This window comes from Periophthalmus magnuspinnatus, chromosome 7, assembly GCF_009829125.3.
Source record: "Periophthalmus magnuspinnatus isolate fPerMag1 chromosome 7, fPerMag1.2.pri, whole genome shotgun sequence".
Classification (NCBI taxonomy): Eukaryota; Metazoa; Chordata; class Actinopteri; order Gobiiformes; family Gobiidae; genus Periophthalmus; species Periophthalmus magnuspinnatus.
Window position 1 is genome coordinate 17,949,228 of NC_047132.1, and position 27,796 is coordinate 17,977,023.

General features: G+C 38.7%; 1 protein-coding gene across 1 annotated transcript; it reads left to right on the top strand.

Annotated features, from left to right (window-relative positions):
- The first annotated feature begins 73 nt into the window (after positions 1-73).
- Positions 74-27,529, top strand: cacna1fb (calcium channel, voltage-dependent, L type, alpha 1F subunit). Its single transcript, XM_055222787.1, has 50 exons — positions 74-204; positions 922-1,022; positions 1,155-1,260; positions 3,524-3,663; positions 5,937-6,082; positions 6,183-6,335; positions 7,043-7,239; positions 7,728-7,831; positions 7,921-8,072; positions 8,293-8,367; positions 9,056-9,137; positions 10,051-10,077; positions 10,142-10,302; positions 10,555-10,780; positions 11,343-11,550; positions 12,496-12,616; positions 12,875-12,950; positions 13,034-13,094; positions 13,177-13,237; positions 13,305-13,407; positions 13,911-14,040; positions 14,762-14,821; positions 14,894-15,000; positions 15,084-15,171; positions 15,259-15,366; positions 15,978-16,030; positions 16,109-16,255; positions 16,988-17,189; positions 17,307-17,465; positions 18,207-18,317; positions 18,385-18,468; positions 18,594-18,722; positions 19,252-19,317; positions 19,405-19,496; positions 20,218-20,377; positions 20,875-21,002; positions 21,129-21,225; positions 21,527-21,629; positions 22,100-22,207; positions 22,957-23,087; positions 23,213-23,326; positions 23,410-23,455; positions 23,917-24,139; positions 24,697-24,804; positions 25,168-25,346; positions 25,526-25,635; positions 26,039-26,198; positions 26,653-26,715; positions 27,069-27,166; positions 27,254-27,529. The coding sequence occupies exons 1-50, from the start codon at positions 118-120 to the stop codon at positions 27,527-27,529; spliced, it is 6,027 nt and encodes a 2,008-aa protein (XP_055078762.1). The 5' UTR covers positions 74-117.
- The last annotated feature ends 267 nt before the right edge of the window (positions 27,530-27,796 follow it).

The window sequence follows — 27,796 nt, forward strand, 5'->3', positions numbered from 1 at the left end:
GGAGGGGGTGGGGACACAGAGAACCAATGGAGGTCCCCACAGGAGGAAGGAGGTGGAGACTCTGCCAACCAATGGGACCCAGAGTTGGACGGAGAACCTGATGGAGGACCAGACGGAATGAGGATGAAGAGGACAGATACTTTACATTCTACCACAAGTTCAACTGGAACACAGAGAAGGAGGGGCCAGACACACAAGAAACAGGTAAAGCTTATGAGGGTGAGGGACTTAATTAAATAATAACCCTATGACACACTGGACGTGACCTCAGAGGTCACTCTGTGCTCAACTGAGGCCATGCACTGGTGTGTAAGGTGTGATATACTTTTTACTGTACTGTGCTTTTAACATAACCCGCAGTACATTATTTTGTGTCTATCATTATTATTTGCCATATCAAGTGAAGATGTATGTGTGTTGTGTTAATTCTTGGCAAATAAATGTATTATAATGCATTAGCCTTATTTAGTGTTTTTCCAGACAATCAAAATCACTCTGCATTGCATGGCTATTTTAGCCACAGCTGCCTGTAAAATGACAGAAACAAGGCTGCCACTCTGTGCCATCTGCCCCTCTGACCACCACCAATCATCACACCACATTCATACTAGGCCATGTGGGTTCCTATGGACATGGTGGCAGGTTACACCAGAGCCACTGTGGCACAGTGACACCTGGTCTCCCATCCCAGTGCTATTAACTAGGCCGAACCCCGCTTAGCTTCTGAGATCAGATGAGTCTTGTTTTTTATGTTTTAGTCAGCTTTTTGCAGCAGAAAAAAACATATTATGTCTTTAATATTTTGAGCAAACAATAAGGATCCTTTACAACTGTATTTAACATAGCAGCACATATTACAGCCCCTTCAGTTTGATTATTATGGAATGAATTTTATGTAATTTTTGCTGATCTCTTCTCCAGGTTCAAGGCACAAACCAGGTGCAGAGAGCCCCCAGAGCTCTGTTCTGCCTTCGCCTCAACAACCCTATCAGACAGGCAGCTTTGCACATTGTCGAGTGGAAGTATCCTCCAATTACAGAATGTAAAACACACACACACATTATCACTATGCAATTTTAAAGGATCAGGATTAAGTGGAAACCATATTTGTATGAGTAGTTATGTCAAAAGTATTCCTTAGCTTATCTTTCCAGACCTTTCGATATTTTCATCTTGTTGGCCATCTTTGCAAACTGTGTGGCTCTGGGAGTGTCCAAACCTTTCCCTGAGGACGACTCGAACTCCACCAACCATGACCTGGTGAGTCCCTCTGCTTCCATTTATGGATTAGAATTGATACAGATATATTTTTTTTGTCATCTCACAGGGTTTCAGAAATGTTTTTGATTTAACCAACAAAAACTGAACATTGGATCTCATTTGTCCTCTTTTCTAAAGGTGATGTGTTCAAGTTTAAGTTAAGGTACACTTGGTTGTCCCTGAAAGGGAAATTTGCCTTCTGTATTTGACCCATCCTTCATTGCTGCTGGGGCACTTGAAAAAATTGAATACTGTCGACTACACTGAAATTAACAAACCCAAGTTGTTTACAGTAAGGACTATCTGTTATGAGTTGAGTCCCTAAGTAAACCAAATAGAACAATCTGTATATAAGTGCTGGATGTGTCACGTGACCCCACACATTAGGACAATTCAATAGACTAACAACAGATACTCTTTGCTGTAAACAACTAGGTTGTGTTAGTTTTAGTGTAGTTAGGGGAGTTAGCTCCTCTCTTCACACAGATATAAGGCAGTGAGTTACCAGAACTCTCTCAGAAAGCTACTATGAAGAGGATGAGTGTTGAAATGTATTCATTTTTAAATAAATCTTTGTGCAGTTGACAGATTTTTTTTTTTTTTTTTTTTGTGAAGAAACCTACCTGGACAATTTGAAAAAGCAACAAAAAAGTCAGGTTAAAACTACTCAAATCTTGTTATACATTATTATAATATTTGGATTTCACATAATCTTAATCTTGTTTGTGTTATGTTTCCTTTAAGGGCTTTTGTATTGAACTTTTCATCTATTAATCCATGCTATCAATGTCCATACGCTGTTAATGATGCTGAAGCTAAGCTAACCCTTCCCCACTGTGTTATGCCTCCATAACAGAGCAGGGGTCGGAGGTCGTGCGGTATATTTGATTGGCAGGTGGAGGATGAGATTTGATCAGCTGAGCTCTGATTGGATCACGCTCTGATAACTCTCTCTCTCTCACACTTGGGTCGCCTGTGTGAGTGTGTCTCTCGCCCATCCTTCACAGAGATGGTATAGTGTGAGGTGACAGCTCTACATGCAAAATAAACTGTTTTCCAACTGCAGTAATGTTTCTGTGCACACAGTGCTTTTATCAGTAATACATTTTAGTATCCACGTTCTATTTCTCTACGCTCTTAAACTATAAATATTGTATTTTAAATATAGTTTGGACATGTACAGTGGAGGGGCTAAGCTGAGGTTAGTCACAATCAAAATAGCAATTAACACTTTATTTAGATCTTTTTCTTTTTCTTGCTCCTATTTCAGTTTTTGCTCATGTTAAAATCAGGGTATCAGATTTTCAAACGGTGAAAGGAGGAAGTATATTTAAACATGGTGCGACAGGAGCTCAGTTGGTCCACTGATCTGAAGGTTTCCAGTTCAAATTCCACTCTGTGTGTGAATGGATGAGTGATTCCTTGATGTAAAGCGCTTTGAGTGCCTTGGTGGAAAAGCGCTATATAAATATGTGGCCATTTACCATTTAAACAGTTGCCAGGAGCTCTGTAGTTCTCACAAACTTGGCCATTGTCAGTATTCAAATGCATAAATTTTCAAAGCAGGGCAGATTGATCAGGAACAGAATAATAACAGTTTTGAAGAATTAGCATTTTGTAGTTACCTATAAAGCACAAGATACCATTAAACCATAATTTAACTCTTCATGTTTTTTGTTTAATGATTTGTATTTGTAGAAGTGGTCCACTGAGTGAAGACAGGGTACTGCAGAGGCAGTGAACGCTGTGATGGCAGAGACAGAGAGATTAACGTTAATCTGAGAGATGCTCTAGATTCTGTTCAGCGGGTCGCACGCACACACACTTACACACACAACGGCGTTGTTCCTGTACTGGCCATGAAACACTGCTTTATGTGTGAAGAGTCTGGAGCTGCAATAAAAGATAGAACAATGCTCAAAATGTTGATGCAGTCTTTGATAATTTTTTTATAGTTTAAATGGATAAATAATTTGTGTTAACTACATTTCTCTTATTGCAAAAGGTGTCTAGAGATTTTAGTGTGGAGCCTAATAAAAAGTCAATATTTTTGTTCCTGCTCAAATTCAGTCACAATTTATTATTATAGTATTTGGTACTCTATACTCTAGGACACTGGTCACCAAGTAGGGGTTATGAGGCACTGAGCAATATTAATTTTTAGATTCAACATCGTCTCGAGGATCTTGGTTATGGTTCATAGTCTGATGCGACCATGATCCTGATGCAATGTCTAATCAAATTGTTGTCTTGTGTTTTACAGGAGCAAGTAGAGTATGTGTTCCTTATCATCTTCACCATAGAGACGTTTCTGAAGATCCTGGCCTATGGTCTGGTTATGCACCCTAGCTCCTACATCAGGAACGGCTGGAACCTGCTGGACTTTGTTATCGTCATCGTCGGGTAAAACCTGAAGACACGCACAAGTTTAAGCTTTTTCTGCTGTAAATGATAGAGCTACATGAATTCATTTCCCCAGAGTACATGCTTCAGTTCTGAAACAGTCATTATCATAATTAATCAATATACGACTTATTGGTTTGGAGTAGACCATGAGGAAATTGCTGACTTTTTCTCTAATTACAGAGTTCTTGTTTACTTCTAGTGAGTGTTCAACTGTTTCAAAACAATAAAACTATGAAATATGCTGATTTTTAAAGAAAGTTCTGATCCATTTCTATTTTTGTCTAAGTTTGGTTCTGGTATACAGTTATAATCGACAGCAAGCTTAGTTTATTTAAAATGTTAAATATGTTCAAACAAACGAAAACAATAAATATATTTTTATGTATTTTACCACATTGTGAGGCTGTGTGTGAAAGACAAATTGTGTATATAATCATTTACACAAGTTACTCACTGTGAGTAAATACAATACAGTATATGCTAAGCTACATGTCATCTTGAATGTATAGGCTATCTGTCAGAGCTATAAAAAGAAAATGTCTCCTCAGTTTGTTTGTTTAATATAGAAATATTAAGGTAGGTCAAAGGTATGGGATTCAGTATGAGGGAGGTCTATAACTGAACATCTTGTCCCGACAGCTAATGTGTTAAGAGCAGTTTTTGTAGTTTGAGTTACTACAGGCCAGGGTCACAACACCTTCTAAACTGCAGCTCTTGTGGGTGTTCCCAGTCTACAGCGGTCATTATAGTAGTTAGTAGTACCTGTGAGAGAAAGAATAGTATTTCCAGGTAATGTGTGGAGTTGGACACATTCAGGGCACATTAGGGGCACACATCTGGTGTTAGCTCCAGTCACATATCTGAGTCATGATAGGCTGTTCTGCCTGTGGCTCTTACTGCTCATGCCCAGGTGAGAAGCTCAAATACAGGTGCACCCTGTGGAGGTCCCTGGACCCTGTGGAGGGCCCTGTCCCCTCAGTGCTCTGAGGGAACAGGGCCCTCCACAATTGTTGCAACTTGATATTTGGCCAATTGAAGTTTGAAAGAATCATTCAACTGATAAGGTCAAATTAATTATTTTTAATCCAACATTATTTGTAAAGCATATATTATAAACAAGACTGCGGAGTGCTGCACATTGTAGCAATGTAAGATAACATAAAATACTTAAATGCAATAACAATAAAAACAGCAATGACAGATCACAACATAACTTTTTTTAATTGATTTTTTAAATATTATTATTATTTTTTTATTTAACATTCACACAAAAATGAATAGCCTACTCGGCCTAAATTGGTGTTGAAGACTTTGCTTTGGCTATCCATTCACTCGCTAGAACAGAATTCTGGAAATACTCTATAGACTTATTTTTTATTACTTTACTACTATTTTATTACTTTATTAAAGTAAGAATATTTAGAAAAAAGTTTTAATCAATGATGATATGGAATAGCTACTTACATAATATGGTACATATTCAAATTTGCATAGTGCCATGGTAGTGATGTAACGACAATTTACAAATGTTATGAAGTTCTGAAGTCACACTGTGTACCCCAAATTAATTTATTCTAATGTACTCTCTATGTGAGCCTGTATGTGGCTGCAGTTTCCTTTGACTTCACATTGTATTATTTTAACAACACAATATAATATCTGACAGCCGTAAACGCAGCCACCAGCCTTTGTGTAATCCCGGCTCTCCCTGTGTTCATTCTATCTGACACTGTGGATTAAACTAAACTGTGGCATCAGAAGTGGTTCTCAAGTGGTGGTCAAATTTGTTGTTGTTTTGAAAGTCAATTTCAGTCCGGTTTAAATTTTGGGGTTAATTTGGAGTAAGTATCACTCTTCACTCCTGGTATTCTTGCGCTGTGTTAAATACTGAATGAGGCTTAATAAATGCTTAAACTGCTACCCCAAATGTTGCCTTTATTGCTACATGGAAAATCCCAACATTTTAAAAGTATATTTATTACAAACATATAATGTTAAAGAAGAACCATGGTAAAATTCAGAATATCAAGTAAAAATTGTATTAAAAAAAACAAAAAAAACAACAAAAAAACAACAGCAACGCAGGAGTCCACAAGGTTCTGTGCTTTCCCCTGTTATGTTTGCAAAATCCATTAGCTTTTGTTTAATACTGATTGAGTCTTGCAAGTCATAGTTTGATTGTGTTTTTCATCTTAAATAAATAAAAACATTTCCCCCTGACAAGGCAAATATTTTCTGACATGGCAGCCATGTTTATTTTATGTTTTCAGACTGTTCAGTGTGGTTTTAGAGACTATGACCCATAAGTCCGGAGAACAGACCCACCACATGCCGGGGAAACCAGGAGGACTCGATGTGAAGGCTCTACGAGCTTTTAGAGTCCTGAGACCACTGAGACTTGTGTCAGGTGTACCCAGTGAGTACTACTAATATTACTACTGTGGTAACAACACTACTGTTTTTAGTACTCCTACAGCATAGTCGTGTTTTATTCCTGATTTTCCATATTTTCTCAGGTCTCCAGATTGTATTGAACTCCATAATGAAGGCCATGGTTCCTCTATTGCACATTGCGCTGCTTGTCCTCTTTGTCATTATAATCTATGCCATCATTGGACTGGAGTTGTTCATCGGACGCATGCACAGGACCTGTTATTACATCAGCACAGGTAAACTATGTTTAACTGTTAGCAGAGAAGAGCCAGACTTTTGTGTTGGGGACATATTTGTGGTATTTTTGCTGTGGATAGCAAATATTTCTTTATTATATACTCCTACTAACAGTAATCAAAAAATATTTTCACAGTCCGTTAGAAGAGTGCTAAAAAGTCTTACATTAGTATAGCATAAAAAATGAATGGACCATAAAATTTAATGGAAAAGTCCTCACACCCTTGTTTGGAAAAATATACTGTAATTGAGTTCTTTTATCTTTATCAACTCTTATGAGCGACAGTAGCTCAGTTGTTAAGAGTGTTTGTCCACTGATCCGAAAGTTGGTGGTTCCAGTCCCGCTCTCCTCAAAAATATCATTGGTAGAGCAGTGAGATTCACTGACCCACAGGCTGATGGTGTGATTCCAGCAACCCAAAGATGAATGCTGCTTTTGTGCCCTTGGGCAAGACTGACTTTTGCCCACTGCCTGTGTACACTGGTGTGTGAATGGGTGATTGGGTCCTTGATGTAAAGCGCTTAGAGTGCCTTAAAGGTGAAAAAATGCTATATAAAAATATGACCATTTACCACATACTATCTTGACAATATACTAACCACTACTATTGAAAAGTGTTTTGATGTGTCCCTCCCATAAATCCATTTGTTGAGATTGAGATCATCCTGTATGTATTATTGTTATTATGGTTTGTCCCTCCTGCAGATACATTCGTGGAGGATGAGCCTGTGCCATGTGCGTTTGCGGGCCATGGCAGGCAGTGCATAGTGAACGGGTCCGAATGCAGGGGCAAGTGGGACGGGCCGAATGGAGGAATAACAAACTTCGACAATTTCTTCTTTGCCATGTTAACAGTGTTCCAGTGCATCACAATGGAGGGCTGGACTGATGTGCTCTACTGGGTATGTGCTTCTGTGAATACCATATACAATCAGCTCAATCAACAGGAGAAGAGAGACTAGACTAACCAATCAGAAAGGGAAAAAAGAATGGGTGTGGCCGTTACAAATAAAGCATAAATAAAAGAATGGTTTTCAAACTGTGGTACGTGTACTACTGGTGATACACAAGCTCCTTCTTGTGCTACGCAAGGTCCTCTATAGTTATAATAGCTTATTTGAGTTACTTTGGCCACATTTTTGTCCTTCCTTGGGTATGTTCTTGTTTAGAGCTAATATAGCAAAGTTTTAGTCCAATTTAAGACTGATATTAGCCATAATTTAGAGCTGGAGTAGACATGATTAAGATTTGGTGGAACTCAGATAGATACTTAAATTTCTCCATAAGTGATGTAAAAAGTTTGAGAACCACTGTAATTATGGATGACAGTATGAATTTTAATTAACATTATGTGATGACTGATTGTTTATCCGGTTTCTCATTTCTCTAGATGAATGACGCCATAGGATTTGAGTTGCCCTGGGTGTACTTTGTCAGTTTGGTGATTTTTGGGTCGTTCTTTGTCCTGAACCTGGTTTTGGGAGTCCTCAGCGGGTTCGTAACTCCTTTGTGATACTCTTTTAACATGATCATTTATGAATAGATCATATATCATTTGGCGTATATTGTTTGTGTTGTTATAGAGAGTTCAGTAAGGAGAGGGAGAAGGCCAAGGCTCGTGGGGACTTTCAGAAGCTGCGGGAGAAGCAGCAGATGGAGGAGGACCTGTGCGGGTACATGGATTGGATCACACAGGCAGAAGACATGGACGAACTAGACGAGGATGGAAACCCACGTGAGAACAGGGACTAGTCCTGGTTTAGATCTGGCTTGAATTACAACTGTTTAAATGCTGATCTGTACTTGGGTATTTATTTTGTGAAATGTTTTGTCCTGGTTTGTCCTGGTTTAATCCTGGTGTAGTCCTGTTAGCTTTATTGAAAAATACTAAACTACTACTAAAATGCACCCATGTAAATCCCAAATCATTTTTATTAATGTTTTGCATGTGTCAGATCCGTCTTTAGGTGACTTATCCGATAAGAAGAGAGGAAAGTTTGGATGGTTCAGTCACTCCAATGAGACACACGGTGAGTTTAAACTATTTATGTAACTTTATCATCTATTATAGTATCTGTGCTCTGAGTGTGTGGGTCTAAACATAGAATTGTGCCAATAAAATCTGGGCCTGTCTCAGTTAAAACGACCTGATTTAATGAATGAAAGTAGAGCAATTTTAAAGCAGATTGACAATAATGTATAATGATGTGTAATATTGTGTATATTGACCTGATAGACATTCACCCACAAACTTGATGACTTATGGTTAAATCCCAAACATCATTGGTTGAGCTGTCAGATCCACTGACCCACAGAGTGCTGTTGTTGTGTCATTGGGCAAGTCACTAAACCCACCTTGCCCCCAGTGTCTGCATACACTGGTGTATGAATATGTGTGAATGGGTGAGTGGTTCCTTGGTATAAAGCACTTTGAGTGCCTTGAAGGTGGAAAAGTGCTAAATAAAAATGTAATCATTTACCATCCCTGTGTTAGTGGCAATACACTTTACCCACCCTGTCAGAATTAATGTGTTAATGTGATTTGTGGTGACCAAAGAGCAACATGGCGGCCGCAACTTTAACATATGTGCTACTGCTATAGAAGTATGTCACCATCAAACTGACTGACGAGAACTGAACAGAATTGACTGGAATGTTCTCTCTCATAACCTTGTTGAGTTTATCTTTTATAGATTTATATATTTTGTTTTTGTGCAGCGAGTTTGCCGGCGAGTGAAACAGGCTCAGAAAATACAGAGAACATTGATGAGGAGCACTACAACTGCTGCCAGGCCTGCTGGTAACTGCACTCATGTATTCATAACAAGCAAGCAAAGTATAGTCGTTTTCACACGTTAGTGCATTCTTGTTCACATACACCGTGCATCATTCACCCAAAAGCCACGTGAGATGCCATCAGCCGATTGCCGAACTTATTTCTATGATAACGCACTTAAAGCTGAGCCCCGTCAATACCCACGCACACGCTCACTTCCCTGGTGCTATACACGGTGGTCTTTTTTTTCACCTGTAGCTAAATATACATTTAGGACTATGCACACTGGTGACAACAGAGAAAATAGCACACAGACAGACCCAGGCTCACCTGTGCAGACAGAGGCAGGAGGAGATGTGACTCTGATATTAAGTTGATCCAAACTGCTTTGTCAGGCGAATGTGTCAAACAGCAGCTCTGCAACACCCATTCATACTGTACGTGATCAGAGAGCTTTTTACACAATTTCAAGCACTTCTACTCAGTCTATGCTCAAACTGCGAACTGCTTACGTAGAGTGCAAGTGGAGCTGCTCCGAGACCTCCTGTTTCAAGCACGCACTGGCCGTTTACTGCAGTCCCAAATGTGTCTGTCACGTTCACACCACTCCAAGCGCACCGCTCTTGGAGCACAGTCCTTCACAACAATTTTTTTTTAAAATGTTAAAATACAGAAACGCTATTGCAATAGATAGGTTACATATAGAACAATATGAGACTCATGTCAGTCCTCAAAACTGTTGTAATTAAAACAGCTGACCACATAATATCACTGACTCAATAAAAGCACTACAGTATGCAGTAGATATAGTCTGTAGTACAATGTGTTTTCTGCTGCTACAAACTTAGAAAAGGTCATTCAGCATGTCCATGACTATTTATCAACATTCCATTTCTAATTTCAAAACTTAATTTGACCCTTTTTTCTGTGATTCCAGCGCCCGTATGATGAAGATCCCCTGCTGGTGAGTTCATTCATCTTAAACGTCTTCCTCTCCTCCTCACTGACCCAACTCCTTTCCTATACAGTCGTGTTTTCCGTCGCTGGAACCGCGTTTGCCGCAGAAACTGTCGCACCGCAGTCAAGTCCACCACCTTCTACTGGCTGGTCCTGCTCCTGGTTTTTCTTAACACATCTCTGTCAGCTTCAGAGCACTATGACCAACCAGAGTGGCTCACACAAGTACAGGGTATGAGCGTAATCTGTCTAGCATAAATAAAACTTTGATATGAAAAGGAAATACAAGGAATACAAATATTCAGACTTAGTTATTGGCAAGAGAAACAAGAGCATGTCATTGTTTTATGGCAATAGAGTTAATAGCTAATTTAAAAGTACAGTATGTAGCCTGCTCTGATACTGTTTTGAAAACTCTGCACAAATATTACATATTGTATCTTTATATCTCAAAAATAAAATAATCTACTCCCTTTCTCCTCAGACATTGCAAACAAAGTGCTGCTGTCCCTTTTCACTGTGGAGATGCTGTTGAAGATGTACAGTCTGGGTCTGGCTCATTACTTTGTGGCCTTTTTCAACCGGTTTGACTGTTTTGTGGTGTGCGGAGGCATCATGGAGACCATTTTAGTGGAGCTGGATATCATGCCCCCCCTCGGCATCTCTGTGCTGCGCTGTGTCCGGCTGTTGCGAATATTCAAGGTCACACGGTAAAGAAACTCTCGCTATTACCAGGCTAAAAATGTACTGAATTATAAGTACACGTTCTGCTGTCAAAATGTGTAAAAGTAAAAAGTACCCGCAAAAAATTACACTATATAAAAAAATATATATATATGAGATAGTAATTTAGTAGCATTTTAAATGGCTATTTTATACAAACTTAATAATAATTAAACAGTTTAAAACAAAAAAAATTATTTAAATTACGGTCCACATATTCTCTGGCCAGTCAGAGCAGGCGATACAGTGTTGTTATGTGTGTTAGTGTAGAGCGAAGATACAGCGGACGATAACTCCTATTATTTGAAATTTAATTAAGTACAATTACATGCTATAATTCTACGCAATTAAAATGGACACATAAATGGTAAGATTTATATAATATTTTTTTTACCTATGAGCCACTCAAAGCGCTTTACATCAAGGAACAGACACCAGTGTACACAGACACCAGTCTATGCAGATTGTTTTCACTATGTAGATATTAAAGTGTTTTATTGTACCGGTAATCATAATTTATTGTAAAACTGACTCACATCTTTGCCTTAGACACTGGACAGCCCTGTCAAACCTGGTAGCGTCTCTGCTGAACTCCATGAAGTCAATCGCATCACTGCTGTTGCTCCTCTTCCTCTTCCTCATCATCTTTGCGCTGCTTGGGATGCAGCTGTTTGGAGGAAAGTTTAACTTTGATGAGACTCAAACCAAACGGAGCACTTTCGACGCCTTTCCCCAGGCCCTGCTTACCTGCTTCCAGGTAATATTCACACGCAGGAGAGGTGCGTAGAATAGCTAAAAATTTTACTCAAGTAGCGTTGCTTCAAAATAATATTACTCACGTAAAAGTACAAATTAGTGGTGTAAGAAATTACTCAAGGGGCGACAGTGGCTCAGTGGTTAGAGTGTTGGTCCCCCAACCTGAAGGTCGGAGGATCCAAGTTCTGTTGTTGTGTCCTTAGGCAAGACACTTCACCCACATTGCCTAGTATGAAAGTGGTGTGTGCGCAAATGATGGTCGGTGGTCAGAGGGGCCGATGGCGCAGATTGGCAGCCTCGTTTCCAATACTACAATAGTAGCTTACCATCACCAAGTGTGGAAATGAATGAATAATGACTATAGTGTAGCGCTTTGAGAGGCTTTGACAAAGCGCATTACAAGTGTAAGCCATTATTATTATTATTAAGTAAAAATTAAAAGTATTTGGTGAAACTATAGCTCAAGTAAGAGTGACTGTCTGGACATGACATCTGATTTACAGTATAATTTGAAGCTGATTTAATTGTAAGGACAAAACCTTAAATAATGCACAAAATGTGGTAACTAAATAATATCTGGGGGAGCGGTTCAAGAAAAACACATGTTTAAATAATGTCAATTATAGACTTATAGACCAAACTTGTTACTTGTTACTTTAAACAAAATATTAGTAGGGGTAGGAAGTAGGAGTAAAATTAACTTTAACTAAAATTAACTGAGTAAGTGAGTAATTGTAAATGTTTGAATACTATCCACATCTGTAAAAATATTAACTAAAATATTATGTAAATTTTGCCAAAATGTAAGATATAGAGGTGTGATCAATTTGAATTCCATTTTCAACTTTTTGTCCAATGTTTCTTTCTTGTCTTCTACGTCCATGCTGTCTTACCAACATAATATGTACCTACTGTATTTAAAATCCTTCTGCTTATTTATGGCCAGATCCTGACAGGAGAGGACTGGAACGTGGTAATGTACGATGGGATCATGGCATATGGAGGACCAGTGTTCCCGGGAATGATCGTCTGTGTTTACTTCGTGATTCTCTTCATCTGCGGAAACTGTATCCTCCAATGGGACAGAAACGGCCTTATGTGGACAAAGGGGAGAGATTTAATTTGTATAAAAAAAGAAAAAAAAAGCTACAGATACAACTAAGTTTGCTTGAGATATGAATATATTTAAACCAGTCAGAAATAATAATATATAATATATATATATTTTATTGTTCCAAATATATACATTTTATTGTTCTATATCAGATTAATTATCAATACCATCCCATGGTTTTAAATTGTTATTGTCCTTATAAGAAACTCAGACATCCTACTAAACGTGTTCTTGGCCATTGCTGTGGACAATCTGGCTGGGGGAGACAGTGAGGACAAGAAGACAGAGTCAGTCTCAAACTTACACTATAATAATCATAGAAAAATACTCAAGAGAATGATCTTATTTCACTTTTCCTATCTGCTTGCAGTAAGAAGAAGGAGGAAGGAGAGGAGGAGGAGGAGGAGGAGGTTGCAGAGGGAGAGGTCAAAGTGTGTACATGGTCCATAATTTTTTGTAGTTCTTTATCAAATAATATGAAATCTTATATCTTTACTCTTTATTAATGATCAGGTGGACATTGATGAAGAAACTGAGTATGAGGAAGAGGAGGAAATTGTTGAAGGAGAAGATGGTGAGTTAAATTATTTTAGAAATATTTCATTAGACAAATGTATTTACCCTTAATTATTCTGGCCTAGATGGAGGGGTGCAGTTAAAGATGGCCGACCTGGCACCGCCCAAAGAAAAGGTGGTCCCAATCCCAGAGGGAAGCGCCTTCTTCTGCCTCAGCAAAACCAATCCGTATGTCCTAGGAGTGTTTTGTACTTATTGTGTATTTTGTTTTTAAACTGCCATAAAATCGTCAAAAGTGACAATTTTTCAATTTTGTTTTGTTTTTGTGACGGAGTTCTCTTTAAAATTACATATTGGGATAATAAATGACCAAATTTTTTATTTTTGTCATATACCACCTACTGCCAATTTGGGGGAAAAAAAATAGATAATTCCATTATACGATTTTTTTGTTTTGTCAATCGAACAACCACAGCCAAAGTTATCACAGTAAATGCACCTTCAGATACACAAATTTTCCTTAACAAGGCACAAGGGTAAAAAGTACTTTTTATCACATAATGTTTAATATAATGTATGATTAAAGAAGAGCTCCTATACTACTATACTCTCGTACATTAACCAAAATGTGCTTTGAGTACAGTTATTGCTGTGATCTAACCTCCTATGATTCTTAGGCAACATTTATTTATTTATTTATTTTAATCCATGTTTCTCAATCTTGTGTTCAGTATCCGAGTGGGGTGCCACACTCTGATTCACCATCACATCTTCACCAACCTCATCCTGGTCTTCATCATCCTCAGTAGCTGCTCCCTGGCTGCGGAGGACCCCATCAGAGCGCACTCTTTTAGGAATAATGTGAGTCCCACAAACACAACATGAGACATTATAGAAACTGACATGGAGCTTAACATTTAAAAAAATAAAACTGTTATTACTGTTAGTACTAAACACCTCTTTGTCATTGGGGTATTTTTGTCCAATCAGATGTTACTTTCACCAGTGTCCAGGTGTCATATGTATCCGTTGTGTGTGGCTTGTAGTGAAGTGGGTCAGTGAATAAATGGGTTATATCGTGGTGTACTGTAGATGTCCGGAGCAGCTGGATCATGCTTCACTGAGTCTGAGTCTTCACTGTAATTTCACTCACACAGAATTACATTATACCACTGATGGACACAGTATTGTAACTAGCAGACACTTAATGGCAGCTTAGTGGCAAATGTGGTAGTACTGTAAGAGGTTTGAGGGTTAGATTATATATAGCTGCCCTGGCCCTGGTAGAGGGTTTACCACCTGCTTTGACGGGAGTTTTCCACAGTATGTTATTTTATTTATCTCCATGTAGACAAGCAGGTGAATCCACTAAACCAAGTTACACATCAGATCTTTGGAGAGACAACCCCACTCACAATAATAATGTATGTTTTTCAAGGTATTTTTAAAGCAATAAAACATCTGTAATTGAGTAGATGTAAGATAAATTCAATGGCATACTGTGGACATTCCTAAGAAAGAATATCGCCGTAGAGACAAGCAGATGGCAGAAAATTACATAGTGTTCCTTTATTGTCCACAGATCCTGGGTTATGCTGACTATGCCTTCACCTCCATCTTTACTGTGGAGATTCTTCTGAAGGTATGTAATGTTCTGTGTTGGTACATCCTGTAGAAGATCAACATAATAATGGTCTAATAATGCTTTTTCCAGATGACAGTCCATGGGGCTTTTCTGCACCAGGGTTCATTCTGCAGAAACTGGTTTAATCTGTTGGATCTTCTAGTCGTCAGTGTCTCCTTGGTGTCTTTCTTTCTCCAGTCAGTATCTCTCTCAGTAAAGTTAATAGGAAGAACTTTATAAAGATATTTAAGTTTAAATGTTGTGGTTTCATTGTCTCTAGTTCAAGTGCAATCTCTGTTGTGAAGATCCTGCGAGTTTTAAGAGTGCTCCGTCCTCTGAGGGCCATCAACAGAGCAAAAGGCCTGAAGGTAAAAACATACGTTTAATGAGACTGGATTTTGTTTATTCTTCACTTCAGATTCTCATAGTAGCATTTTTATTTGCCATATTTTCAGCACGTGGTCCAGTGTGTGTTTGTGGCCATCAGGACCATTGGAAACATCATGATCGTCACCACTTTGCTGCAGTTCATGTTCGCCTGCATTGGAGTGCAGCTCTTCAAGGTGAGAACTGAACAAAACTGAACTAAATCTGGATTAAGTAAGAACTAAACAAATACTGGTCTAATCAAGACTAAGGGCTAAACTGGGATGAAATCAGGTGAAAACCATGACTAAATCAAGACTAAACTAAATCTAAAAAAGATAGACTTTATGATAACTACACTATTTTCAGCCTTACTACGAAGAAGGACTTTTATAATGAACAAATGGCTTATTAAGAATGATTCAGGCTCAGGAACAACTTAATTAAGGGGTTAGGATTAGGAGTAGGGTATTACTTAAATTAAATAATTACTAAACATGCGTCATGCTTAATACATTTCAAAAGTGTTACTGAAAAATCAGGCTAAAATCAAAATCCAGTCTAAAATAGTACTATATTATTTTTTATGAACCTGTTTGAAGAACATAAAACTATACAAAAATACGGGGTTGAACAACCTTCCAAGTTCCCAACCAATTCACATATGCCGCTGCAATCCTTGAGTCATTCAGGAGTTTTCCATTGTAAAGTGTTACCCATTTTGTATATACAGATAAAATAAAACAGCTTTGACCCCACTGACTTATTAATGGTTTAGTAACTTTGTCCTTGTTCTTTTTTGTTCCAGGGAAAATTCTATCGTTGCACAGATGAGGCAAAACATACTCCAGAACAGTGCAAGTACGTTTTTTCTCATTTCATTAGTTTTGTAATAACAAGGCTTATATTGATTAATCCGGCTCTTGTTCTCTCCTCCAGAGGCACATTTGTCATTTACAAAGACGGAGACGTGAATCTACCAATGGTCCGGGAACGGATCTGGCACAACAGTGACTTTAACTTTGACAACGTCCTGATGGGGATGATGGCTTTGTTCACTGTGTCCACGTTTGAAGGCTGGCCTGCGTAAGTAGTACATTTTCCCTTGTTAACGAATAAAGTTACAGAAATCCTACATAAAGCTGCCCAAAGAGTAGATCTTGATAAGTCCTGATGGATTGTGCTCATCTGAGATCTAAAAAAACCCAAAAAACTAAATGGCCATTAGGTTAACATGGAGATGGAGGCCAGATCACAATTCTAAGGCTGTTTTACTTTCAACGTGTACATGTTTTCTGTCAGTATGAAAATTACCTTAGACTCTGGTTTGTTTGGAAGCTTCTGTTGTTTTGGTTAAATTCATTCTTTATTTTGTGGTAGAAGCGTTGACCTTATGTGCTCTGAGAGGTGAGAGTATTTACATTGGGTGTAACTGAATGTAAAGTGTCAAAGTCCATTTACATAACATAAGGTAAAACATAATGTCACATAATCATAACTCAGAGATGCGTCATTGGCCAATAGAGGTTATGCAGATGACATCACATTTTTACATGAGTGGCAGCATTATATGAGTGTCAACGATTGTCTGTTGTGTTGTATTAGTTTGTGGACCCAATTGTGGGCAGTATTTCTAACAAAACGATAAACTTCAACATTTGTTTGGCCATTTCTTTTCAAAACAGCAAATTGCCCATATTTGTCCCTTACTTCCATCTAAAAATATGAGATCAAATGTGTAGAGCCTATTTTACTCTTGGCTTTGTCCTAGTTTAGATTTAATGACTCTTCTCATCTCTTTTATTCCCCTCACCCAAGGCTGCTTTACAAGGCTATTGATGCTAACGGCGAGAATGCAGGGCCCATCTACAACTACAGAGTGGAAATTTCCATATTCTTCATTGTCTACATCATCATCATCGCATTCTTCATGATGAACATCTTTGTGGGCTTTGTCATCATCACATTCAGAGAGCAAGGAGAGCAGGAGTACAAGAACTGTGAACTGGACAAGAATCAGGTATAAAAAACAGGAAAACACAGGCTAAAATATGTTAAAATGAACAAAAATATCTCCTTTTGATGTCTTTATTAGTATTTTCCATGTTAATTTTTTTGTTCTCTGTCCCTCTTTCAGCGTCAGTGCGTGGAGTATGCTCTGAAAGCTCAGCCTCTCAAACTGTACATACCCAAAAATCCGGTTCAGTACAAGTTCTGGTCCATAATCAACTCAACAGGCTTTGAATATGTGATGTTTGTTCTAATCCTGCTCAACACAGTCACTCTGGCTGTGCAGGTGAGAGGCATACAACCACAAGGGGGCAGTAATAGGTTATATTAATTCAAGCAACATGACAATAAGATTAAAATCATCACATGTTTTTGCTGCACTTGAGTAATGGAGTGACCAACTCAAACTGTGGAAAAAGAGGAACAAGTTTTTGAATATGGTGGAACATGGAGGGATGGACTTGGAAAATTTAAGATCGCTGATAATAACTTCATTAACTCCATATGATTTTCAATTTTGATCAATCATAATGCCCAGGGAGAGAGTGGAATAGTAATTGGTACCAACATTTTACAACCCGAAAGCCAGTACTGTATACCAAAAAAGTTTGATTTCTTAGGGAAAAAAATATATTAGTACTATATAAATCTCAATTTTTACACAATTCATGGGGCAGGTAGTCACCCCATTAAATATTATAACTTTAAACACAAACTTCCAAATCTGCTTAGAGGCTTGTCAGGAACCATTTCAGTATTGTTACTTTGAAATTATATTATTAATTAGGGTGACCACATCAGAATCCTGTTATCAAAGCAGATTTGTCAGTTTGCGTTTCAATATTTTGTTATTTTACACATTTATATTACTACTATTAATACTACCTTATCAAACTATGTTATAAAGATGAAGTTTACTGCATGCCCTAGTATTTTTTGCATAACCATAACCAAATGTTTTAAAATCCTTTATATCAGAATCATGGCATTGATTTTATTTTTATGTCATGTGTCTTTCTGTCCGCAGCATTATGAGCAGTCCAAGTCCTTCAGCCACATCATGGATATTCTCAACATGGTGTTCACTGGACTCTTTACTGTGGAGATGGTTCTCAAACTTCTAGCTCTCAACCTAAGGGTATAGATTTTAATAATACAATACAAAGATACACAGACACATAACGATAACAGTGTTTTCTCTACAGCATTACTTTGTTGATGCCTGGAACTCATTTGACGCTCTGATTGTCGTGGGCAGCGTTGTGGACATTGTGGTCACAGAATTTAGTGTGAGTCCATTTATCATATATGTCTTTTCACAGACCAAAATTAACTAAATGTTCACTCCTTCATGTATGTAATAGAAATTGAGCTGTAATGCTTTGAATAACTAAAATAATTGACCGTTTATCAGAGTGGGGAGGACAGCTCACGTGTGTCGATAACATTCTTCCGCCTGTTCCGTGTGATGAGACTTGTCAAACTGTTGAGTAAAGGAGAAGGGATCCGAACACTTCTTTGGACTTTTGTCAAGTCTCTACAGGTGAGAAAATCAGGATTAAAAGAATATGGTAACACTTAATATTAAATATACTTAGATAAAGCATGAACAAATTTCTAATTCATAACGAGCAAACAATGTAGTAAGAATGATTCAGGCTTAGTAAGTACTAACCTCAATCTACTTAATTAAAGACACTGTACCTGATTTTTACTGTCTTAAAAATGTGAAAAAATCAACCTAGTTTTGACTGAATGGATTGCAGTGTCCAAAGTTATTCCTCACTTACCTTATACATTCCAAGCATCCAAATTATTCACCACAATGAGTTTATAAGCACTTAGCAACTATTAATGCTAACATACACTTCCAGATTATCAGAGAATAAAGCGTTTTATAACTAGATGCAAAAAGCATGCAATGGACATATTTTGACCAGAAGAGGTGCTTTCTTTTTTCCTATTTTTTTTATTAATTAATTTGTAATTATTGATGTATAGTTCCCTAAACTAGACCTAAATCAGGACACAGTCTGATTAATAATATAACTAACCACATTGTTCTTGTCCAGGCTCTTCCATACGTTGCTCTGCTCATCGCCATGATCTTCTTTATCTATGCTGTCATTGGCATGCAGGTCTGTCACACATAGTTCCTTTAAACAGGTTTTTATGTTTTTAATATGATCTAAATTTCTGTGTTTTCTTTATTCATGCTGAATCAGACATTTGGTAAAATTGCCATGCAGGACCACACTCAAATTAATCGGAACAACAACTTCCAGACTTTTCCTCAGGCTGTTCTGCTGCTCTTCAGGTACAAAAAACATAAATTAGTGATTCCATCCATCTATTTCTTCCACTTATCCGGTGCCAGGTTGCAGGGGCAGCAGTCTAAGCTTCCCACACCCCAGACACTTCCTCCAGCTCCTTTGGTGGGACCCCAAGGTGTTCCCAGGCCAGAGAGACATAGTCCCTCCAGCGTGTCCTGGGTCTTCCCCGGGGCCTCCTCCCGGTGGGTCATGCCCAGAGCACCTCCCTAGGGAGGTGAGGCATCCTGAGGCATCCTGAACAGATGCCCGAGCCACCTCAGCTGGCTCCTCGCAACGTGGAGGAGCAGCGGCTCTACTCCAATCTCCTCACATTTATTTATTTATTTATCTTTATTTATGTGACTGATCTTGGAGTAGAGCTGCTGCACCTCCATGTAGATTAGGGATTAAGAAACTATATTTTTGCTGAATACAGTGATTTTAACCTTGAGGGACAGTGTGTGGATATAGTTACAAAATCCATTAAAACATCTTTAGGCTGACTCTTTCATTTGAACTTGCTAGATACAAATAAAATCAGGTAAATACAGAGGAGGAATTGTGATCTTACGGGTGGAGGAATGTAAGGTTAGAGCTGCCAGGAAAATTGAGGCTAAAGAGGAGATTTATGGATGTAGTGAAAAAGAACATTTAATTAGAAGAGAAAGTGATGCAGAGGATAGATTTGGATGGTGCAGAGGATTCACTGTGCTGTCTATGCCTCAGGTGTGCCACAGGTGAGGCGTGGCAGGAGATCATGTTGGCCAGTTTACCAGGGAAACGCTGTGACCCAGAATCGGATTATGAACCCGGAGAAGAGTTCAGCTGTGGGAGCAACTTTGCCATTGTCTATTTCATCAGCTTCTTCATGCTTTGCGCTTTTCTGGTACTTCATAATAAATATAGTAAAACTAATAAGCTTTAATTTGTAGTTGTTCCAGTATCACTGAGCACTGTAGCTTTTAACAATAACTCAGCTATACAGGTAGCTAAACACTCTCCCAACAAACCCCAATATATTATTAATAGGTTAAGAAAATTTGATTATTACTTACCTTACTTACTTGCCTTTCTGCACTTAATTCAGAGAAAAGACAACAAAATGGCTTCTGGCTGAGCACACGATAAGACTTTTTCTGGTAGACAAAAACAGAAATAAAATAACATTTACCACTAGAGGACCTCAGTGAGTTAAAACATTAAACAAACATTAAAACAAACTGATTCCATTACAGTAGTTATTATAAAGTGTTAGCAAGTACTTCAGTGCTGCCATAATTCAGGAGTAAACTAAGTCTTAACCAACTTGGAAAGCAAAAACTAAAACTAGTTGATTGAAGTTGGACTAGTTCAGGAGTAAAGTAGATCTAAACTCTCTTCCAGATCATTAACCTGTTTGTGGCTGTCATCATGGATAACTTTGACTATCTGACACGTGATTGGTCGATTCTGGGTCCGCATCATCTGGACGAGTTCAAGAGGATCTGGTCTGAGTACGACCCAGAGGCCAAGTATGAAAGGCTCATTAACTAAAAATCTGTATTTTGTATTTTCAGAAGCAGGTTTTATAATGTGATGTTGACTTGTCTTCCACCTCACATGGACATATTTTGTGGCTTTGTATGTGTATCATTCAGGGGCCGTATTAAACACCTGGACGTAGTGGCTCTGCTCAGAAGGATCCAGCCTCCTCTAGGCTTTGGCAAACTCTGTCCTCACAGGGTTGCCTGCAAGGTAACAAGCACAACTGCAATTAGTGATGTCACGTTAAAGACCTCACACCTGATTTTTCCTATGTATTTAAGCAAAATTTGTCTTGCCCCAGTGTAGATAGATTGCATAAGCAGCTCTTGAATCCACAATAAGTCTGCTGTGTGCTGTCTGCAACTAATTAGAAAGCATTTTATTGTTAGGTAATCAGGAAGTATACATCAGCATGCTAGTTGTTGTTAGCTTTATCGTCGCAGCCAAACTGTATTTTTTACGTTTTTACATCATTATCATGCTTATAATTCTAGCTTTCTTTCTTTTTTAGCGTCTGGTGGCTATGAACATGCCTCTGAATGCTGATGGGATGGTCACATTTAATGCCACTCTCTTTGCCCTGGTACGAACTGCCCTGAAGATCAAGACAGAAGGTACAATTCTCTCATCCATTTATAACTCTATATTGAATCCTGAGCCCAGCTAGCCCTCTCCTCTGCCTTTTGTTTTTTTCTTCCTCCATCTACTCATTAACCAAAGTGTTTTTTCTTTCTTAAACTATAAATAAACCAAGATTACATTTGAGAGTGAACCAGGTCTTAAGTGGGATTAAATATACAATTTTTAATATAGGCATTTGGCCAGATTTGTATTTTGATATATCCATGCACTTTTGAGTAATCCTCCATTGTCTTCCATTCAAGGCTTTAGTTCTCAGAAAATGCCTGTTTTCACCCACCCCATGTCAAAGCCCTGTAAAAAAAAATCACACTTCATGGTATACAAGTTGGCTTAAAAATGTTGCATTGCCATTTTTCAACAATAAAACCATGCATGAAAATAGTCCTGGACTGGCTTAAGTCCTGTTTATGTTTTCCAGGAAGCTAACTATGGTTCTTTATAGGTAACCCGGATATTGAGAATGAGGAGCTGCGTGCCATCATAAAGAAGATCTGGAAGAGAATCAAACCTAAACTGTTAGATGAGGTGATTCCTCCACATGAAGGTAAAGGTACTGGCTATTTCTTTACTAACACCTGCTAACATCTGCTAACACTGGGGTCAAAGGTCAGGCCCCCAATAAGGTAATGCATGTATTACTAAAGTTTCTAACTTCTACTGACAATGAATGCGTGTATTGCAAAAAATCAACTAACTAATAAAAACTAATAATAACATCTAATAACTAATAATAACAACTAATAATAACATCTCTAATATTGATCTAACAGTAATCAGTGCAACTACTACAACTTAATATGGCTCACACCGCATTGATATGTGTGGCACTCTCGCTCAAACTGATTGGGAAAATGCAGATCATCATGACGAATATTTGAGAAAGCACGAAAAATGTAACTTTTGTTACCTCCAGTTGAGAGAAATGCACAGACATCTTCCCTGTCCACAAATGCACAAAGTGCTTAACTTCTGCAAATTTTTTGTATTTTTCTGATCTGTATTTTCCCTAAAATAGGTATAAAAAAAAATACGTCTGTTGGCGTTGTCATGTTTGTTTTCCACACAAACCTCATTGCTGCTCTGTAGTTGGTCTGCCCAATGCTGGGTGAATTTGAACCTTACAGCGGGAGTATCTCAAGATGGATTCTTGTGAGTAGGTGAACTCGCAAATACTTTGAGAATCCATCTTGCTGTGCAAGGTTACCTACTACTACCACTACTCATTCAACTATTTAACCCAAATAAACAACATTCAAAGTGAAAATAGTGGCCTTACCTCCTTCCCTCCTCTCTCCTTAGGGGAGGAGGTAACTGTCGGGAAGTTCTACGCTACGTTCCTCATCCAGGACTATTTCAGAAAGTTCCGCAAGAGGAAGGAGAGAGGAGGTCTAAACGGAGAAGCTGAGGATGCCAACCCTTCTGCTGTTCAGGTTAATAATATACTGTGCTGTAAAATAACACTACCCTTTATAATTCTGACTTTTAGATTTTGTTAATAAAGTACAAATTATGATTATTATTTTTGTCTATCATGAATATATTTTGAATTTCACAGTTGTGTAAGGCGGGACTGAAGACCCTGCAAGACCTTGGACCTGAGATGCGTTTGGCTCTGACCGAAGATCTGGAAGAAGAGGAGGAGGCCATGATGGAGGAAGAGGCCAGACTGGTAAAATCTGATTAAAACAGTTTTTTGATCAGAACTGGTCCAGGTTTATTTGCTTCATCACGTTAAATCCTGTGTCTTTACAGAGTACTCACAGTGGAGAGAGAAGAGGCTCTATGCTGACTCCCACAGGTAACTGTCCAAAGGCTCCCCAAGTATGTTGTATTAATTGAAATAAATGTAATTAATGGCAAGGGTAAGGGGCGGTTCTGGATGAATAAGTAACAGTGATTAGTCTGTCAGGCAGAAACATTTCAAACTCCGCCCCTGCAGCCAGGTGTTTGTAATAGGCTTTACTCAGAGGCATTCGATGTCTCTTCAAATGTAGTGGCCACTGAAGGCACCAGCACACACTAGTTTTAGACCATTTTAGACAGAAAATCTGAAAATTTACTTAGTTTGCACTAATATTGCTGAAAACAAAAAACAAACTAGAAACACTACACAGTGCTATTATTCTTCATGAACACAGTAGATCAGCTCTGACAGAGAAGGGGGAATCCTGCCCTGCAGTCTTATATTAAAGATTGTGACAGTGCTCAATAAATTTGATGATGAATATTTGAATGAAACGCTCTTGCCCTGTGCCATAGGTTCAGGGGGTGTGCTTGGAGACGGCAGCATCTCAAATGGAGGAGGACTGATCCATAGAGTCGGATCTCTCACCAAAACACCAACAGGCTCTGAGCACGAGGACCTGAGCCGCCATGGAGACCGGCAAACTGTCAATCACCAGAACCACCAGAACTTGATCCGAAGGGGGTCTAAGAGTAATGGCATGGAGCCGGTTCGGAGAGGATCCTACAGTAAGAACAGGTAAGGGTCTTGAGTAATCCTTTATTTTTAAAAAAGCACATCTACAAATTTACTAATTATGGACTAAAAATGAACTACTCGTTAGCAAATGGGGAACTAATGTTTAAAGGGGGGTATTATGCAAAATCTTCTTTCTAGATGTTGTAATGTACCATGTTATAATGTTGTTCCCTCATGAAAAACATGCCTGAAGTTGCTTTAGATGTCATCCATGTATGTTTGAGTAATGTGGTGGTCTCTCCCAGGCCCTATTCAAACTTTCCTTGTGGTTAGTAAGATCCTGTATGAAGCTCAACCCACAAGCCTATCTTCCATAAATATTAGGGGGATGCATGGCGATTGTGTTGTGATGTCATTTTGAAGTGGGAGTCAGTGTCGAAAAACAAATGTGAAACTAATTAAACATATTAATACATTGTTTTCTGTTAGTATAGAATTTTCAAAACAATAAAAGGTAACATGGTGATATAAATATGCAAATAATGCCCCATAGAAATGTAATACCCCCATTTAATTTTTCATTTCTACCTCAATCTGTAACTGATTATGTTCTTCAGGAGGGATTCGAGAGACAGATTAAGCCAGAATGACTTGGATCCATACGGAGACCGACTCTACAGTCACGAGGAGGACAGGGAGAGCATCATTTCCAGAGACAGAGACAGGTACATACAGCTGCAGAAATGTTTCAATTTTTTTCCACTATGAATGCTAAAGAATATATCAGTCAATCAAGAAAATCGTGGGACTTTAAAGAAAATTATTTAAAAGCATGTTAATTTAAAATAATATATTTATTCATATTTTACCAGCTGGAAAGTCTGGATGACTGGTTAATAATATATACATTTTTTCTTCATATGTGCTCTTTTCTAATCATGGAAATAGCTATTTATGTACATACTGTATCTGAGTGTTATTCATAGTACTGCTGTGCATTTTCATGAGAGGAACACATTAAACTAACAAGTTCAGAACTTAGTGAAATAATTAATTGTGTAATTGTGATTTTATTTTTTTCCCCTCAGCCGTTACCAGGATGAGCCGCCAACGTACAGAGAGCGGTACAATGGGCACTACAGGGAGCATCACTATGACAACGGATACAGAGACAGTCACCATGGAGACGGGTACGGCAACTACAGCGAAGGGTTCAATGATGGTAGGAGGACGACACGAAGACGACTGCTCCCTGCCACACCCACAGGTAAAATACTGTCAGTGCTACTGCTAATACTGCTTCTACTACAGATGATGAGAATGATGAGAACTTGAAGGTTGCCATAACAGTTTATAATTTAAAAGTAGATATATGTTTTCAATGGGATATAATAGGAAACTGAAACCCATGACCAGAGGAATGAAAACAAAAATGTTGATTTTCAGGTCGGAAACCCTCCTTTAACCTCCAGTGTCTGCGGCGACAAGATAGTGATGACCTGCCTCTCCCTGGGACTTATCACCCCACGTCCCCCCCAAGGAGGTCCAGACCACCGGTACTCACGCATCTCTGCTTTTACTCCTTTTAAATGCTTTCCTTGCAGACTTTTCCGATGGTGTGGTTAATCCTGGTTTCAAATCAACTTTATTCTAGATAGCACATTTTATAAAAAGTAAAGTGCTGCACAGACACAACAATAACAAACAACGTGCTCAATTTAATCTCACCAGCCCTAAAATAATGAAAGCAAATAAAAGCAAAAAAAAACAACAACAATAAAGCAATAAACAAATAAACCAATACATAATTACATAAAAATAAATAAAAGGTACAAAGGGCCAAACCATAAATAGGAAGAAGAGAATAAAGTGGCATTTAAGATGAAATGTAAAACATTCTTTGGACATGGGGGCAGTGCAGGTGATCTCACTATCTCACTGATTCTTTGTGGTTCTTAGGGCTCTTTTGGAAGTGCTGACCCCCGCTCGGTGTCTTCATCCTGGGCTAACCCTAACCCTCGGCGTGGGCGGCTGCTTTACGCACCTCTGATCCTAGTGGAGGAGCAGGATGAGCACTGGGAGAGAGGCCTGGAGGGAGGCACAGGACTCAAAACTCCAGGTCAGAGGATACACCATGTCTACATGAAAATCAGACACAAATGTCATGTCAAGGTTAAAATCACTGTATTCAGTAAAAGATGCACTATGTAATTTTTCTGATGGAGGACTGCTACCTGATTGACCCTTTGGAAACATTATTGCTTTGACTGGAATGTGGCATTAAACATAGCATTTTTTCATATTCTTATTGTGAGTGGGGTTGTCTCACCACAGATCTGACCTGTAACTTGGCCATCATGGTGCCAACCGTGTGTCTCCATGGATATGGATAAAGTTTAATGCCACACTCTGAAACACTCTGAAACATCTCCACAGTGACAAGCAGAAAAGTTACAGAGTGCACCTTTAAACCAGTGAAAATAGTGACTGATTATTATAAAGTTACAAGATTTATTAATACATTTGACCCCATAATTTGCCTTCTAATAAAACTACACTGTCCTTTCTATTAGGTGTGAGTGTGACCGGAGCAGCTCCCAGTCCAACCTGGTACGGTGGCCCAGGAGGGACATCAGGTGAGATCTATTTTTAAACTAGACTAAGTGGTTTGGGATGAATTAAGTATTACTGCAATGAACTAGAATTACAATTTAATTTACCAGTTTTTCAAATTAAGATTTGAATGAAGACTGAAACGTGAACTCGTAAACTAATGCATGAATCACATACAGCACTACAGCATTAGTAGTTAGCAAGTAAAGACATTATTTATGGTATATTTTCTTTGTACAGAGGACATTACCTAAACAATTAATTTGAGAATTCATAATGGCGACCATTCAATTTTGTTATGATTGTGATTCATTGAGAGTTTTTTGTTTTCCAGATGTTCATTTATCAGTTTTAATACATCTTCTCTGTCCCATAGCCCCTCCTCCGTACAGGGCCTACACCACTCTCAGGGTCCCCTCTCAGCTTTCACACTTCACGGAGAAACGAGGATCTGCCGATAGTCTGGTGGAAGCCGTAAGTACTGACCTGGTTAGACCTGGTCTGGATGTAGTCCTGATTAAGTCCTGGTCTAAACCTGGTCTCTCTCTGGTCTTGATCCAGGTCCTGATCTCAGAGGGCCTGGGCCTTTATGCACGGGATCCTAAGTTTGTGGCATTTGCGAAGCGTGAGATTGCCGACGCGTGCCACATGACTGTAGATGAGATGGAGTCCGCTGCCTCCGACCTGCTTGGTTCCCACGGTAACCACGGCCTCCTTGACAACACTGCGGCCACAACCCCTGACCTCACCTCCATGTACAGCGATGATGAGCCAATAAGAGCAAGTCGCGAGGAGGACGAGCTTGCAGATGAAATGAGCTGTGTGACATCATTCTGAGGAGAGGAACATTAAAACTGACTCATCAGAAGAAAGTGTTGTTCAAGGGGACCATTGAGAGGAGGGAGAGATTAAAATGAACCCATCAGAGATGATCGATTGTGTCAATGGACCAGTCACAGAACATGAGTATTTAAGTTGAATGCGCAGACATTAAGAAGTGGTCTGACTGAAAGAGAGACTTTAAAATGGACAAATCAATCAGTCAAACCAAGGAGAGATTTATAGAAATGGTCCAGTTTTTAAATTCACAAAATTAGGGCCTTG